At 30.3% G+C, this 14237-nt stretch overlaps 1 protein-coding gene across 1 annotated transcript in view; it reads right to left on the bottom strand.

Annotated features, from left to right (window-relative positions):
* Positions 1–12893, bottom strand: part of LOC136969532 (dihydrolipoyllysine-residue succinyltransferase component of 2-oxoglutarate dehydrogenase complex, mitochondrial-like) — a 31777-nt gene extending 18884 nt beyond the window's left edge. The window contains exons 1-2 of the mRNA XM_067263724.1: positions 12745–12893; positions 3835–3868 (exon numbers count right to left, since the gene is read on the bottom strand). Of these exons, the coding sequence (XP_067119825.1) occupies positions 3835–3868; positions 12745–12831 (121 nt within the window). The 5' untranslated portion in view covers positions 12832–12893. The remainder of the gene's footprint in view (positions 1–3834; positions 3869–12744) is intronic.
* Between the last annotated feature and the right edge of the window lie 1344 nt (positions 12894–14237).

The raw sequence follows: 14237 nt of genomic DNA, 5'->3' as shown, positions 1-14237 counted from the left end.
GAACATTCTCATCACTTGCAGTAAATGCTGTTCGTGCTGCCGGTCCTTAACGACCAACCATATCTCTCTAAGCACTGTCACCAATATGACCATGCCTTTATCATCATTAAATGGACAATTGTTAGGGGTTGAGTCTTTTGCAAGGTGAAATGCCATTTGTTTGACCTGGGTTACTGTCAGCTCAAACTCTTGCATATCAATTAAATATTTTAAAAACTTTACCTTGACTTTCACAAGTAGAACAAATAAGTGTCCAAGTTTATGGATGTAACTATCAATATTTTTACTAGTGTCATGCAGGCTTGCATTCTAATTCTGGTTCACTTGATTTACTTGGTCTTTAAGGGTGCTCTAAGATATTCCTAATTCCTCCAAAGTCCTGTAGATGGTCCTTTTTCCAATACAGCCTTACCTACTGCATTCTTCAGGTGGTAGGTGTCATAATTTTGTCACTTTATAGAACCTCCTGCCATTGTGTTGCCAAGATGCTCTGGGCCTACAAGAAAATAAACAATATTCATAAACATCTAGAGTTAAAACAAAGAGCTCACAAAGAAATTCAAATACATTAAAAAATTGTCTAATTGTACATTATTTCTATATAAGATATCTGTTCATTATCAAGAATAGTATAAAAAGAGTACATATTTTACATCTATTAATGTAATTTATAGTGACTTACCTGTTTTTCTTTCAATTTTGTATGTTTTCACAGCTGTTGTTTCCATGTGCACTTCTTCCCAATGGGTGCCATTATTCTTACTGCAGCACCACTACCCTGCCACTGTTTTTCAACAGAAAACAGAATTCTATCTTGCTTTATAACAAGACAAAAATTTGAAAAAACCTTTACCCTACATTCTGAAAAATATTATAATCTTTATAAAAGTAGTTGATTTGTTATGACTGTTGATTTAATACTGAGCTGTGTAAGCTACAATATTTTTGTCACGAAACATCTTATTCAGTTAAACTAAAATGTAAAGTGTTTATTATTTTGATAAAAATAACTAAATTATTTTTGTAACAGTTTCACAATAATTAACGTTATCTATGAGCTGAAGAGCCAGTGGAAATTTGTATTAATTTTGACCTGAACTGTAAATAAATAACTTATTAAACAATAAATGTTGCAGTAATAATAACAATAACAATATATTAAAGTTTAGTTTAAATTGATTTGTTGTAAAAATTTCCTTGATTTCTTATAAGAAATGACTAAAGTTTTAAAAAGTTAATTTACATATAAACAATCTTAATTTCTAACAAAAAATTAATCATTACGAACTTCCTAATCTTTTAAAAAGCTGTTAGAATGTATAATAGTTTTTATGTTAGAACTTGAACAACAGCCAAACTGTATGGAATTCAAAGATTCCATTTTATTTATATATCAAAACATACTAATTTTTATTAGTCAGAATAAATTTTCTAGTATGTATAACTATTATTACATATAGATAATGGAATTACAGTATATTAAAGTTTTCCAGAATAAGACAAAAGGATAAATTCATCAGTCCACAATTTCAATATGAACAGAAAATATTTAACGACAGAAATTTCTCACATTTTATCTTGTATTGTTAGTTGTTAAGTTGAATAACATTTCTCTGAGATTAAATTGATTTGTATTATGATAATTAACAAATATTAAAACTGTTCACATTGTTAGAAAAAATTAAAATTATCTCCATAGTTGAGAGTCAATCAAGTTTTTATTATTCAATTTTTTAATAATTTTGCTGTTTAATATGCAGTATCCTGTTGATAAATTTTAAATTTATAAAAAGTCTTATACAGATATTATAAAATAAGCTTATATATTCATTAGTGTATAGAGACTGCTAACAGTTCAAATATCTCAGATTTTATATACACCACGCTGGGGTTAAGTGATGACTGGCTGACTTCCACAGTAAATGATTATAGAATGTGGTGCCGAAGGCATCCCCAGTCGGCACCATAAGTAACTAAGGGTGATTATATCTAAATTAAATATGTCTGGAAGGGCAGATCAGATGAAGGTCTGGGTAGCGTAACACGCATCCGCACGGTAAGCGGGAGTTGAGGGTTCGAGTCCCACTCTGGGCCGATCTCAGATTTTGTCAATGTAATGATATTTTTAAGCACGATGAAGCATTCTTAAAATGTAAATATAATTTTAAAACATTTTGCAATGTATTAAAAATTCAGTTATTGTATTCTTTGACATTTAAAAATGCAATATCAATTAGTGCATTAACAACAATTAACACAGCAACTAAACAGAAATCAATTTATTTAGGATTATTATTATATTTAGTGATCTGTTATTTGTAAATAAATTTGTATATATTGGAGATGTACAATATACCACAGTAAAAAGTGATCAGTTTGCATGACATATATGAATGGGGCTATCAATGGCATTCTCCTGATTATAGTTTCCACTTTTGTCATTCTTGTTAGCTAAAAACATTATATTACAATTTTTCTGTTTTCATTTTAATTGAACAAATGTCATCATTATTTTTCATTATTCTGTAAATTAGTAAAATGAAATGAGTAAAACTGTAATGTAATTTTTTTAGCTAACTAACAAGAGAGATGAAAGTGAAATTCAATGATGGTTATTCAAAAAACAGAAAAATAATTACTTTGATTGTGTATTTGATTACATTAAAACTTAAAAGGCATCCTAGATTTCTGCCCAATTATACAAAATTCATATCCCACATTCACAAGTCAGAGAAGAAAAAATACTGTATACGTAATATTTTGAAATAAATTTACATAAGATTTAGACAATTTATATATACTTTATGACTATAATCCACCAACAGAATCTAATATCTAATAAATCACAAAATACAGTGGAGCATCATTTATATGTATCAAAGAACTGGACCAAACGAACAAATAATCAAAATTTAAATCATGGTGCACAGAGTGGCAAAACTAATAGATTTTATGACAAATTCACAGTATTACAGCCTCTAATGAATGTTTTAATATTTTTCTTTCATTTTATATTTTTATTATAAAATAACAATAATATATTAAAGTGCCCTGTAGATGTAATTCACATACTTGATTAACAGCAGTAAAGAGACCAGACCAAAATAATTTTTACCTATTACAGAAATAAATGTTGCTGATAATGGGTGATATACTATCTTCTTACCTCTAGACTTTCCTTGTAGTGTTATAAGACACTACAATTGTGTAAACTTTCTTTATATCATGATTGCTTCACATCCATTAACCAATAATGTAGGACTAATTCACTCTTTCTGAGAGTGTATATGCTTGGTATGATCAATTTTGTGCCATTTAGTTTCAAAAATATGAAGGGTGTAAAACAAAGAATGTATCATAGAAATATTTTCTAAAAAATACTGTGATATGTATAATTTTCATCAGAAAAAATGTACAAATGAAACCCCATAATGGATTTAGATACATAAAATATTTCACAAATGAAAAGAAAGAGGAATATTTTCAGACCAACGTAAAGTAACATATATATGAAATGTATAAACAGTGTTCCACTGCACTTATTTAGAACAAGTTTTAAAAACTTAAAATTTTAAAATATTTTTTTAACTTACAATTTATTAAAACTGAATGTTAACACCAACACAATGAAAAAAGTATAAAATTTTCATAAATAACTATGGAACTGGATTCTCTGTTCAATATCAAATTTTAGTCTCAATTTGCATAACTTTAATTATTAATATATAGTTAAGTGTAAACTGTGGGATAACTTTATTATAGTTTTAAGAAATTTCAAATAAAACTTTTTTATTCTTAAATTTATTATTTTAAGTTAAATTAGAAATTACATACCTGTTCTTGTTCCCAAACTTTGAATTCTCAATGCCTAAAAATTTTAAAACATAAATGTAAAAATATTATTATATCTTAAGTAAGTAGAAACAGCATTAATTTTTTTTAGTTTAAAAATTTACAAGTATATTATATACTTCTACTGTATATTAATAATTAACATAGAAAGCAGACATCATATAATCCAAAATAATTCGCTTTGTACAGCTGATGGAATATTCAAATTAATTCAAGATTTCATCCAGTTTTTTTTTTTTTTAACACAAAATTACACTTACATTTTGAGCTGTTTAAAAGTTATTACTAAGATAAGTAAGATTTACTATTAATAAATGTTTAATATAATGTATCAAATAATATCGCATATTATCTACCCCAGGGGTGGCCAACTTTTGTGCACATAAGATCTACTTTTTATCGTAAAAATGTGTCGCGATCGACTTGTTGTCATAGGCATAGTCTAAGTGAGGAGGGGGAAGTGTGAAATACATACTATGTTTATACACTGTTTCAGTACGAAGTGCACTCATTGCTTATGAGTCGAGTCATAACTGCATGCACACAGTTGCGTTCGGTTACAAATATAATATATTAAGTCAAGACATCGCTAGCGATCGACCAAAATTGGCATGGCGATCGACCGGTCGATCGCGATCGACTTGTTGGCCACCCCTGATCTACCCTATGGATTCATAAAAGTTCTTATAATCTACACTAATTTTAAAATAGATTATTCTTAAAACTGTTCAACAAGTTTAATTGGGAGTTTTATTAAATTTTAATGTTTCCAAACCAACTCTAATTAATGAAAAATTATCATCCGGGAAAAACTAATATCAATTGAAGAAGCTTTCTGCTCTGAGGATTTCAAGAGGGATCAGATTAGAAATTATTTATATCAATAAACTAAATACATCTAACAAAAATTAAATGTTTTGAAATTAACCCAAAGAAACCTGTAATTAATAAATGCAATAAAGAATCACTTGTAAACTGTTGTGTATGAATTCACAGTATACAATAAAACACTAGTTTAAAAATTCATTATTTTTATCAGTTTTCAACTTTAAATAAAAAGTTTGTATTTGAAATGATTTAAATAAAGTCATTAAACTTTTCGTTTTTATTTTTATACACTCATTGACAAAAAAGTTATGCATCCAGCATCCAGATAGACCTTTCTGGTCACTGCAAAACTATGATCACTGCATAAAGCTATGTCCAAGGTAGGTATTTAAATGATTAGTTATAGCCTGATTACATGTCAAGTAATGCCACCAGAGTGCCTTAAAATTGCTACCTCAATATCCTATAAAAAGGCTTGCAGGTCCTCACTGTAATCAGAATGCTAAGTGTACCTATTATTTGGAGGCCTATGAACACCATGCATCCCTGTATAAGGCAATCAAAGGTTTTACCTTAGTACATAGCTAATAATTTAAAGAAAAAAAAAAAAAAAACACGTCATTGGGCTGAGGGAAGCAAAATAGCTATTTCACCAAATTTTGATATGATGTTAGAACAGTGGATACTTCAAGGCACACATATATGGTGAGGCTCTAAATGCCTTAAACAGACCACCAGTAGAAAGGATAGTCTGATGTAAGACAAGCATAAACAGTTGCAATGGCATCTTTGTTCACATCTGGAGACAGATTAATGCCTTGCTACAGAACCATCATCTCCTCTGTATCATTGGTAGGCAACTAACATAAACTTAGGTAAATTTTCATTAGCATCCCAACATCATCTGTTTTGTTTATATATATACAAACATCTCAAAGCATGATATTTTGTAATGAAACCAAACAATTGCCAGGTTTAGAATCAGGTTACTTTACTGCTACTATTAATAATTAAATACTAAGTAATTTGGTACTAGAGGTAAGCATTAGGTGACTTATTAAATTTAATAATTATGATTAAATTAATATTTTATTAAATATTTTAGAATATTCTGGAAGAAAAGAATCAGCCTAGAGTGGGACTTGAACCTGCAACTGCTGCTTACCATGTGGATGTGTTGCTAGTTATTATGCTACCCAGACCTCTGTCTGATCTCTCATCTTAGTAAATTTAGATATAATGGCCTATGGCACCTAATGCCTAACTCCAGTACCAAATTACTCAGTATTTAATTAATAATAGTAGTGGTAAAGTAGTCCAGTTTAAGTTGTCCAGAAGTCATTTGGTTTCTGTTTTGTTTGTAATGGTGACAGGAAAGCATGGTTTAATACTGACAGCATATTGTCTTTGGCAAGAAATCCCAATTCTGTTTAGGAGAGAATGACCACTGTATTATTGTATGGAAGACCACTGGTGAGTATTTCAATTCTACTTTTGGTGTTGAGTGGCACACTGGCCCAGTACTGGCAACCTGATCTTTGGAGCCATCTCATATGAGTCAGTCAGTCACCCTAGCAGGACATTAACAAACAACAGTACTTTCAGAAAATCCTGCACCCTCATGTGTTACCTTTCATGGCAGGACTGCAAATAGCCATTTTCCAGGAAGATAATGCTCAGTTGTAGAGCTAGGGTTTGTTTCCCTACATCCCAAGAATGTTTCCATCATGTTGATACACTTTCTCAACCTGCCCAGTATGTAGATTTGTCACGCATTGAGAATTTGTGGAACCAGATGAGTCACTATCTTCAACAATCTATGAATGTGAGAGAACTGGAGTGGCAATTGCAAACATTTGTGTGTAAATTTGTTGCAGGATAGCATACATTGCCTGTATGCCTTCTTATCTAACTGAATGCTGTTTGTCTTCAGTACATTAGATAAAAATTTTACATCTGCACTAATTTTGACTGAAAATATACAGTGAGTCCCAGAATAACTTTCTCTGTCTTTGATACATTACACACTCCACAAGGTTAAAAGCAAGTTTGTTGATGCCGAACTGTAGTAGGAATTGAACATGGTGACATGCATGACATATGGAGACCTCCTGTGCACTTCATGACAAAATGAGAGTTCTTTATTCTCTCACTGGAGGCTCTGATGTTACTTGACTTGGAAATATGCTGATATTCACTTTAATGTTTTCTGTTGGTTCATTTTTGTTTAGGCTTGTTAAATTGTTATGGTCTTGCAGGTGCAGTTTTCTTTAACTCTCTTTGTCTACAACAGTTACAAGAATGTGAGAGATTCTGTTATTATAAGAAGAAAAGAAGTAAAAATAAACACAAACTTCAATATGTAATATGTCAACAGGATCCACCTAATGACAAATCAGAAAGTAATGACCCTTTATGTCAGTAATTTTCAACTGGTTTGTCATGAGAGGATCATAGGTGCTGTGAAAATTTTTGAAGGTTATTAAATAAATTATTTTCAAAGAAGACCAAAGAACAACAAGTGTACATGTCAAAATTAAAATCTCTTTAAATTGATTATACAAGTTTTTCATTGTTAAAATAAATAAACATATACATAATGTGGTAAAATATATATATATATATAATTGTTATGGACTAAGTGATTAATATACAGTCATTATGAATAACAACAAACAAAATTGGGCACTATAGTAAATTTCAAGGTTTTTATCATAATTTATGAGATTGATGAATACTGCATCACCTGGTCGGGCAAAGCAATGATAATACCTTGAGGAGTGATCATCTGACATACACTAGCCAATCGTGTCTGAGTTGCACATGCATATTGCATTTAGTATCAAATTTTAAATTCATGCAACTAGTAGTTAATCTTGTGCAACATTTTAATTTTACTTTTGCCTCTTAAAATAGCATTTTCTTCTTTGAAAAAGTAATGATCATGAAGCAATCATTAAGTGATATGAATAGTCGCTTCAATAACCAACTAAATGAGTTAATAGCAGCAAAAAGTCAGAACAATCAAATTTTTACAGAATCAGTATATTTGACAATGATAGAAAAAAAAAATGAGTGTCAAAAATCAAAGTGACTTTGAAGTTATCAGAAGAATATTAACATTTATGTAGTTATGATGTATCTATTGGAGAATAAAAAAATTGTGCCTGCAAAAAAAGGTAATTTGATTAAATATTATGTTTATACTGAAATATTTCAGATATTGCTATTGACCATGGTGATAGAAACCATATGGAAATAGAATTAACTACGAAATATAAAAATATAACAAATACGACATATAATCATGATTTACTTGAACTTACATGAAATTTGTCAGAAAAAACAGAAACTCTAAGAAAGGTTTGGCAGTTAAACCAATTTTAAGTAATGCAATGAATTCGAGTAGCTATGCTCGAGTTCATTTCATTACTTAAAATTAATAGCAGCATTAATATGTATAGCCTGATATAATCTGGCAACCGTTTGGCTTTAATGCAATAGAGTTTATGGATGTTTATATTTGTATACCAAGTTTAATACAAAATTTAATGATTTACTTGCTACTTTTGATGTATCATTTCAGAATTCTGACAGCATAATCTATATACTTTACATTTTGTGTTGTAATCCATCTAAATACAAACATATATGTTTGAACAAGTTCTCAAACACAATGTATTTGAATAAGGACTGACATGTCTAATAAAATGTTCAAACACACGTGCTCTCAATGACAACCATTTCTAGACAAAATCAAAAGTTCAGTCTCATTTTGATTCTGTTAATAGAAGACAATAATGGTCATCCTAAGAAAAATCAATAAATAAAATAAAATCTGCAGTTTATAAGTTTTTACATAATACAAAGTATTGAAATTAAAATACAATAAAGTGATAATGATTTTCCCATAACTACCACTGTTAAGACATTTTCAGTTTAACATATTACTGTACATAGTTGTAAACGCACGTGGTGAAAAAGAGTCCAACAAAGGGTAGAGTCTACCAAAAAAACTTCTTTATTTTTTTTCCACCCGTGTTTGATAGTTTATACAGGATTTTCGTTTGGATTCCAACACTCTTTGAACAAAGTTATAAATTTTTTAGACACTCGGACAGAATTGTTAATTTTAAATCTCACAACAAAAGGACTGATTGAAGATACACGGTGCAACACAAAAAGAACACGTAAACTAACAATTAATTACTTAAAAACTACTTATACTAAAGGAAAGGAAGAAGGGATAGATGATAGAATAGAAGAATGTAAAGAACCAGACAAGAACGGATACCCAAATTTAGCTATCGACCTCGTGGCGGTGGCTAGAACTCAGATCTATTCTTGATGGTACAAATTTCAATGACTGTAAAGTTCAAATTCTCTCTTCCCTTTACTTATTCCTCAATAAGCTTCCAGAAGGGCTCTTGTATTGAAATACCAGGGTTCCTCTCTAGTCTTTTCTACCTTCGGCCTATTGCCTCTTTCGTTCTTCTGTCGGTGTGAAATTGACTTGGAGACCTCCACAAAATACGTCCTTACATCTCAACGTCTAAGCCAAAAGTGACCAGTCTATCTCCCCTTTAGCCCCTCCAGGCTATCTGTTTCTTTTGTCTTAAAATCAGGTCATCACCACCTGCAGAGAGAAGTTTTCAGGAGGAGGAGGACAAAGGAACAAAGGGCAGAGGAAGAAGGGAAAATGAAAAATATATATATACAAATAAAATATACAAAAAAGGTATGGCGTAAGACCACGGTGTCAAGATAATCAAATGAGTGCCATCCTGTGCCCCAAGAAACTGCAGAAAAAACATTGCATATAATTTCCAAGAGGTCATCTTGTCTCTAGCATCACAAGGACAAACAGTTAATGTTAGATACTATTGTAACTTCCTCAATTCAATTCATCACAAATTGCCACAATTGCCGTAATCATATCCAATTGTCTTAAACAATAATGCATGCAGCCATTCTTCACCATAAATGAGAACACTGTTAAGTAGAAGAGGGAAATACTAGAATACACACAATACTCACATGTCAGGTGTGATTGAAAATGTTTGTGTGATTTGTAAATCAAGTGCTGGAATAAAATACTCCAGCATTGAGATTTCTGTGAGTTATTAACTGCTGTTTCAGATTTTTGAGTTTATACAATCCATGTGACTTTGACCTTTTCTCAAAACTGAAAGAATGTCTCAGAAGTAAGTGCTTACAGCATCCTTTCTGCCTTAGGGCAGTCTCTCCAAATACTGGTTGATGATGTTTGCCTCCCAGAACTTTTACAGCAGACTATCAAAGACGATGGAGCTACATCAAAGGATGATCATCGCGTATTTGTTTTATTTTAGAATTAATAAGTGACAATACTATTGCCACTATAAATAAAATAACCTTCATGCATTGCAATAAATAATACTATATTATTTTAGAATTGAATATGTTATATATAAAAGTATAAAAAGAAATAAATATTTCTTCTTATTTTTCTTTACTTGTATTTTATTTTATTGTCTTTAAATGTATAATTAATTTAATCTACAATATATAGTGTAAAACCAAAATGAGTTAAATTTACATATATATTCAGAACATAAACTTTTGCTATTATGTTATCCAAAACAGAAATTAAAATTCTTATATGCTGTTAAATAACTTTTAATTTTAAAAATATATCTCAAATTAATAAAGTTGCCATATAAATTATTTTATAACATGAGGTGTTGTCAAGTCATTATAGTTATTGGTTAATTTTCGTGAAATTTTTGTCATCACAATATACAAGTTAGAATTTTTAATCTCATATAATAAATCACTATTTCAAAAGAATAAAATTCTTATTGTAAAATAAAAATGAGAAAATTTGGAATAAATTTAGTTGTAACATAAAAACCAGCATTAAATGTTAAAGTACTGACAGTAGCCTATAGGGTAATGTAGTTTAGAGTGATAGGTAAGAAATTTAATTAAATTTCTACCTCTTCAAATTGTCTAGAATCAGACAGCAGTTTCTATTCCAAGGTTTACAGAAACTTTCAAAATAAAATTATAATTAAACTTATAATAAACTAAATTAAACTCATTAACAATATTGTTGAATATTGAGTGTGAGAAAGTTGTGATTAAGTTTATAAGTTGAGAGCTTATCACCCAAAGGCTAATAAGGAAATCTCTAGTTCAAACTCATCATCTCTTTCCAAAAGAGATGATGAGTTTGACAGTAGAAAATATTTTGATTTCTGTATCATCTTGAAGCAATAAATTACAATGTAATAACAAAATTGGAAGATACTGAATCACGATAATCAGGTTAATCATGAAACCAGAAATTATTTCAAATACTGTAACTGTAACCCATAAATAGTCAATAGATGGTTTTGATAGTTCAAAAAATGTATGAGTAATTACAACATTTCTTTCAATTTTTACCCACTCATCTCCTGTTGCAAGTAATAAACCCGAATCTTCAAATAAACCCAGTGGATACATATGTTTTAAAAATAAGCTCCCCTAAGGTTTAATCAAAGAAATGTAGTATTATATTCACTTTAGCTCATATCAAAAGGAAGAAGAATTACTATTTTTTAGTTTACTAATTTAAAATTATTGAGAACAAACCAAAAAATGAAGATTTTAAAAAATATATATTACTGTAAAAAAGATTCCAATCAAACAAAATTGTAACAAAACAATCTTATTTTAGAACCTATTTAAAACTATCTTTAAATAACTGTACAACTGTGTTTTAAATATCTATCTCAGTTATAGACAAATCGAAAATTCAATTACTAACATAAATTAAGAAAGTACTTCAACTCTTAAATATAGTTTTATACTTTATGAAATTGAATTATTTCATTATACAGAAGATCATGAATTATTATTAGGTACCATTATTAAATATCAATGTGTATGTAATTCAATATAAATAATGAATATAGACAAACTTAAAAGTCTAGAACTTAATACTCTTATTTGTTTACATACCTCAAATGCAAAAATTATACCAGGGGTCTCAAACTCAAATGCAGCAAAGGGTCAGTCAAATACACGTATATCAGATGTGATCGTATTCAAGATATTCGGTAAACCAAAACATACCATAATTAAAAAAGGCCCTTCTATTGCCAGGCCTTTATAATTTGCACAAACAGTTAGCCATTTGATTTTTTCTGTTTTAATTCCCGCAAGACGTTAGAGACATTAAGTTTTAGAAAAGAAACCATCGAGGCGGTGAGCCATATACGAAGCCTTAGCCGTATCCGGCTTGCAAATCAACTCTTGCATTATACTATTAAACGAGAGAAGATATTAACAACATTCTTTTAAGACATAATTGTTATGCTCAAAGTAATTATTAAGAACAGAAATGGCAAAATCGACTTTTAAACGACACAGTATAAACAAAGTGAACGAAACCGATTTCCGGCACAAATTTATAAGAAAGCAAACATTTTTGACCATGTTAAACGATCATCATCTTTAGATGCCTGTTTAGATTTATAAGAAAGAATAAGAAATCTGTGCAGGAAATTAGTCTCGTTTGCTTTGTTTGTTAAGTATACCCAGTTTCGACACAGTATAGTTACCTGTTAAGAAACTAGTTCAATCGAATAAGATATAACATTGTAATAAACCGATTTTCCGGTGCATACATATGTTTATTAATGTAGAATTTAATGTTATAAATCATATCACCACACCTTTTTATAACTACAGAACATAGATGAAATTTATTTTTGTCCTTCCTGTAGATTCAATATAAATTCATTGGAGGATATGTTCATGAAAAATATAGAATGGACCACTTAATGTATGTTCCAGCTGATATTTTAATAACCCATTACATAACATGTAAATTGTGAATATTTAATTAACTGGGTAGAATTTTTAATTGTGAGATAATTCCTTTACATCAGGAAGATGATTAGCGTGTAATTATTTTTTATAAATTCATAAAACTTTTGTCGAGATATTCAACAGTAATTAGCAACTGCTTGGAAATGTCCTTCAATTTCTCACCATTCTTATCTATTACAACTTATTCAAAATACTGTCTGTTACCTTATTAACGCACTTGACTTCTCTTAGGATTCCGTACCGACGAATAATTCCCGGCACACATCTCGTGTATGTAAATATAAGAGCCATTTTTTCCGCGTTACTCGATTTGTGAATAGTAATACTATGAAGACATGCCCCTGATTCCTTACAATGACTCTCGATAGATGGCAGCACTACAGAAATGTATTTTACTCTTTCAATCCGATACCGGAATTTCTTAAACGTTTCAAATTTCTTTTTTTTTTTAATAAATAATAATTATGCTGAAATTTCAGTTTTATGGGCTATAAACTCCTTAGCCTTTGTAGGCTGTCCGAGTCTAAATGAATATTACATTTCTATTTATTAAATTTTAAATTATGCTATATACATAATACATTTTGAATTTTTGTTTATAGTAATAATCTTTATATATATTCATTTAATTTTTTTTAAAAATCATATACATTATCAAAATAATAATAAAAAGAAAAATGCTCCTTAAGGAGGATCTAATGCACTTTTAGTGGGAAATTTCTTCGCTAGATGGCGCCGAAACTTACCATCTGTAGGTTGCCAGATTTTCCGAAATTTTGGAAGATCTTTCAAATGGACGACAAAATAAGAGATGATTAATACACAAAATACAATTTTGTTTTTAATATCTTAATATTCGACAAATTGTATGCTTGCTAAGCCTGCAAAAATTTTTAAGTTTCTGTCGCCCAGTTAAGCGTCGTCCATTGACTATCGCTCAGTTGTCGTATACCCGCTCTTTCGACGTTTAAGGAAAATACATAAAATAAGAAATTTTGGATTCAGATTAAATCACGTGATTGCCAGGTCTAGTAATCGAAGTATTAATCAAAATGAGAAAATAAAGTTACATATTTAATTAATTTAATGAAATTAAAATCGAAATTAAAGCAGTTTTGAATGAATGAAATGATCTGTACAGTACATCGGTTGGCCATATTACTAATATAAAAGCCGAGGTATGTGTGTATGTGTGAAAAAAAAATCTTTCCATAGTGATCACGTCATTCTTAGTGGGCAAAATTACTGGTACAATATAATTGAGACGGTCGAATGGCCAAAATTGGTTAAGGCGCCGGCCTACTACTTGGGGGGGGGGATCGGAAACGAATTCGAATAATAGAAAAACTATAGGAATTTGTCATAGTGGTCCATCCGAGATATATCGGACCCCAGTTACCCCTGAGGGGACCGTTATGGGTACCTCTCTATAGTCGAAGTTGGCCAGATCGGTCAATCTGATCGCATCCACGAACAGGGTCGTCGTGACGTTGAGCGGTGTATTCTCGGATTGAAGAAAGAGGCTAAATGCCGTTATTACGTGTTTATTTACAACTAAATATAACTATATATACAGAAAGTATAACAACGTCGGTCGTGGAGACACAGGTCGGAGCACACGAGGTGGACGTCCGAACCGAAGCACGTCGAGCCCAAAAAGTGGTTAGCCTCGACTCTGACGTCACGTTGGTCGGGGA

The sequence above is a fragment of the Centruroides vittatus genome, unplaced genomic scaffold (genome assembly GCF_030686945.1).
Source record: "Centruroides vittatus isolate TY-2023 unplaced genomic scaffold, ASM3068694v2 contig_18, whole genome shotgun sequence".
In the NCBI taxonomy this organism is placed as follows: domain Eukaryota; kingdom Metazoa; phylum Arthropoda; class Arachnida; order Scorpiones; family Buthidae; genus Centruroides; species Centruroides vittatus.
The sequence above is the reverse complement of the archived record's forward strand: the minus strand, read 5'-3'. Positions and strand labels throughout refer to the sequence as shown.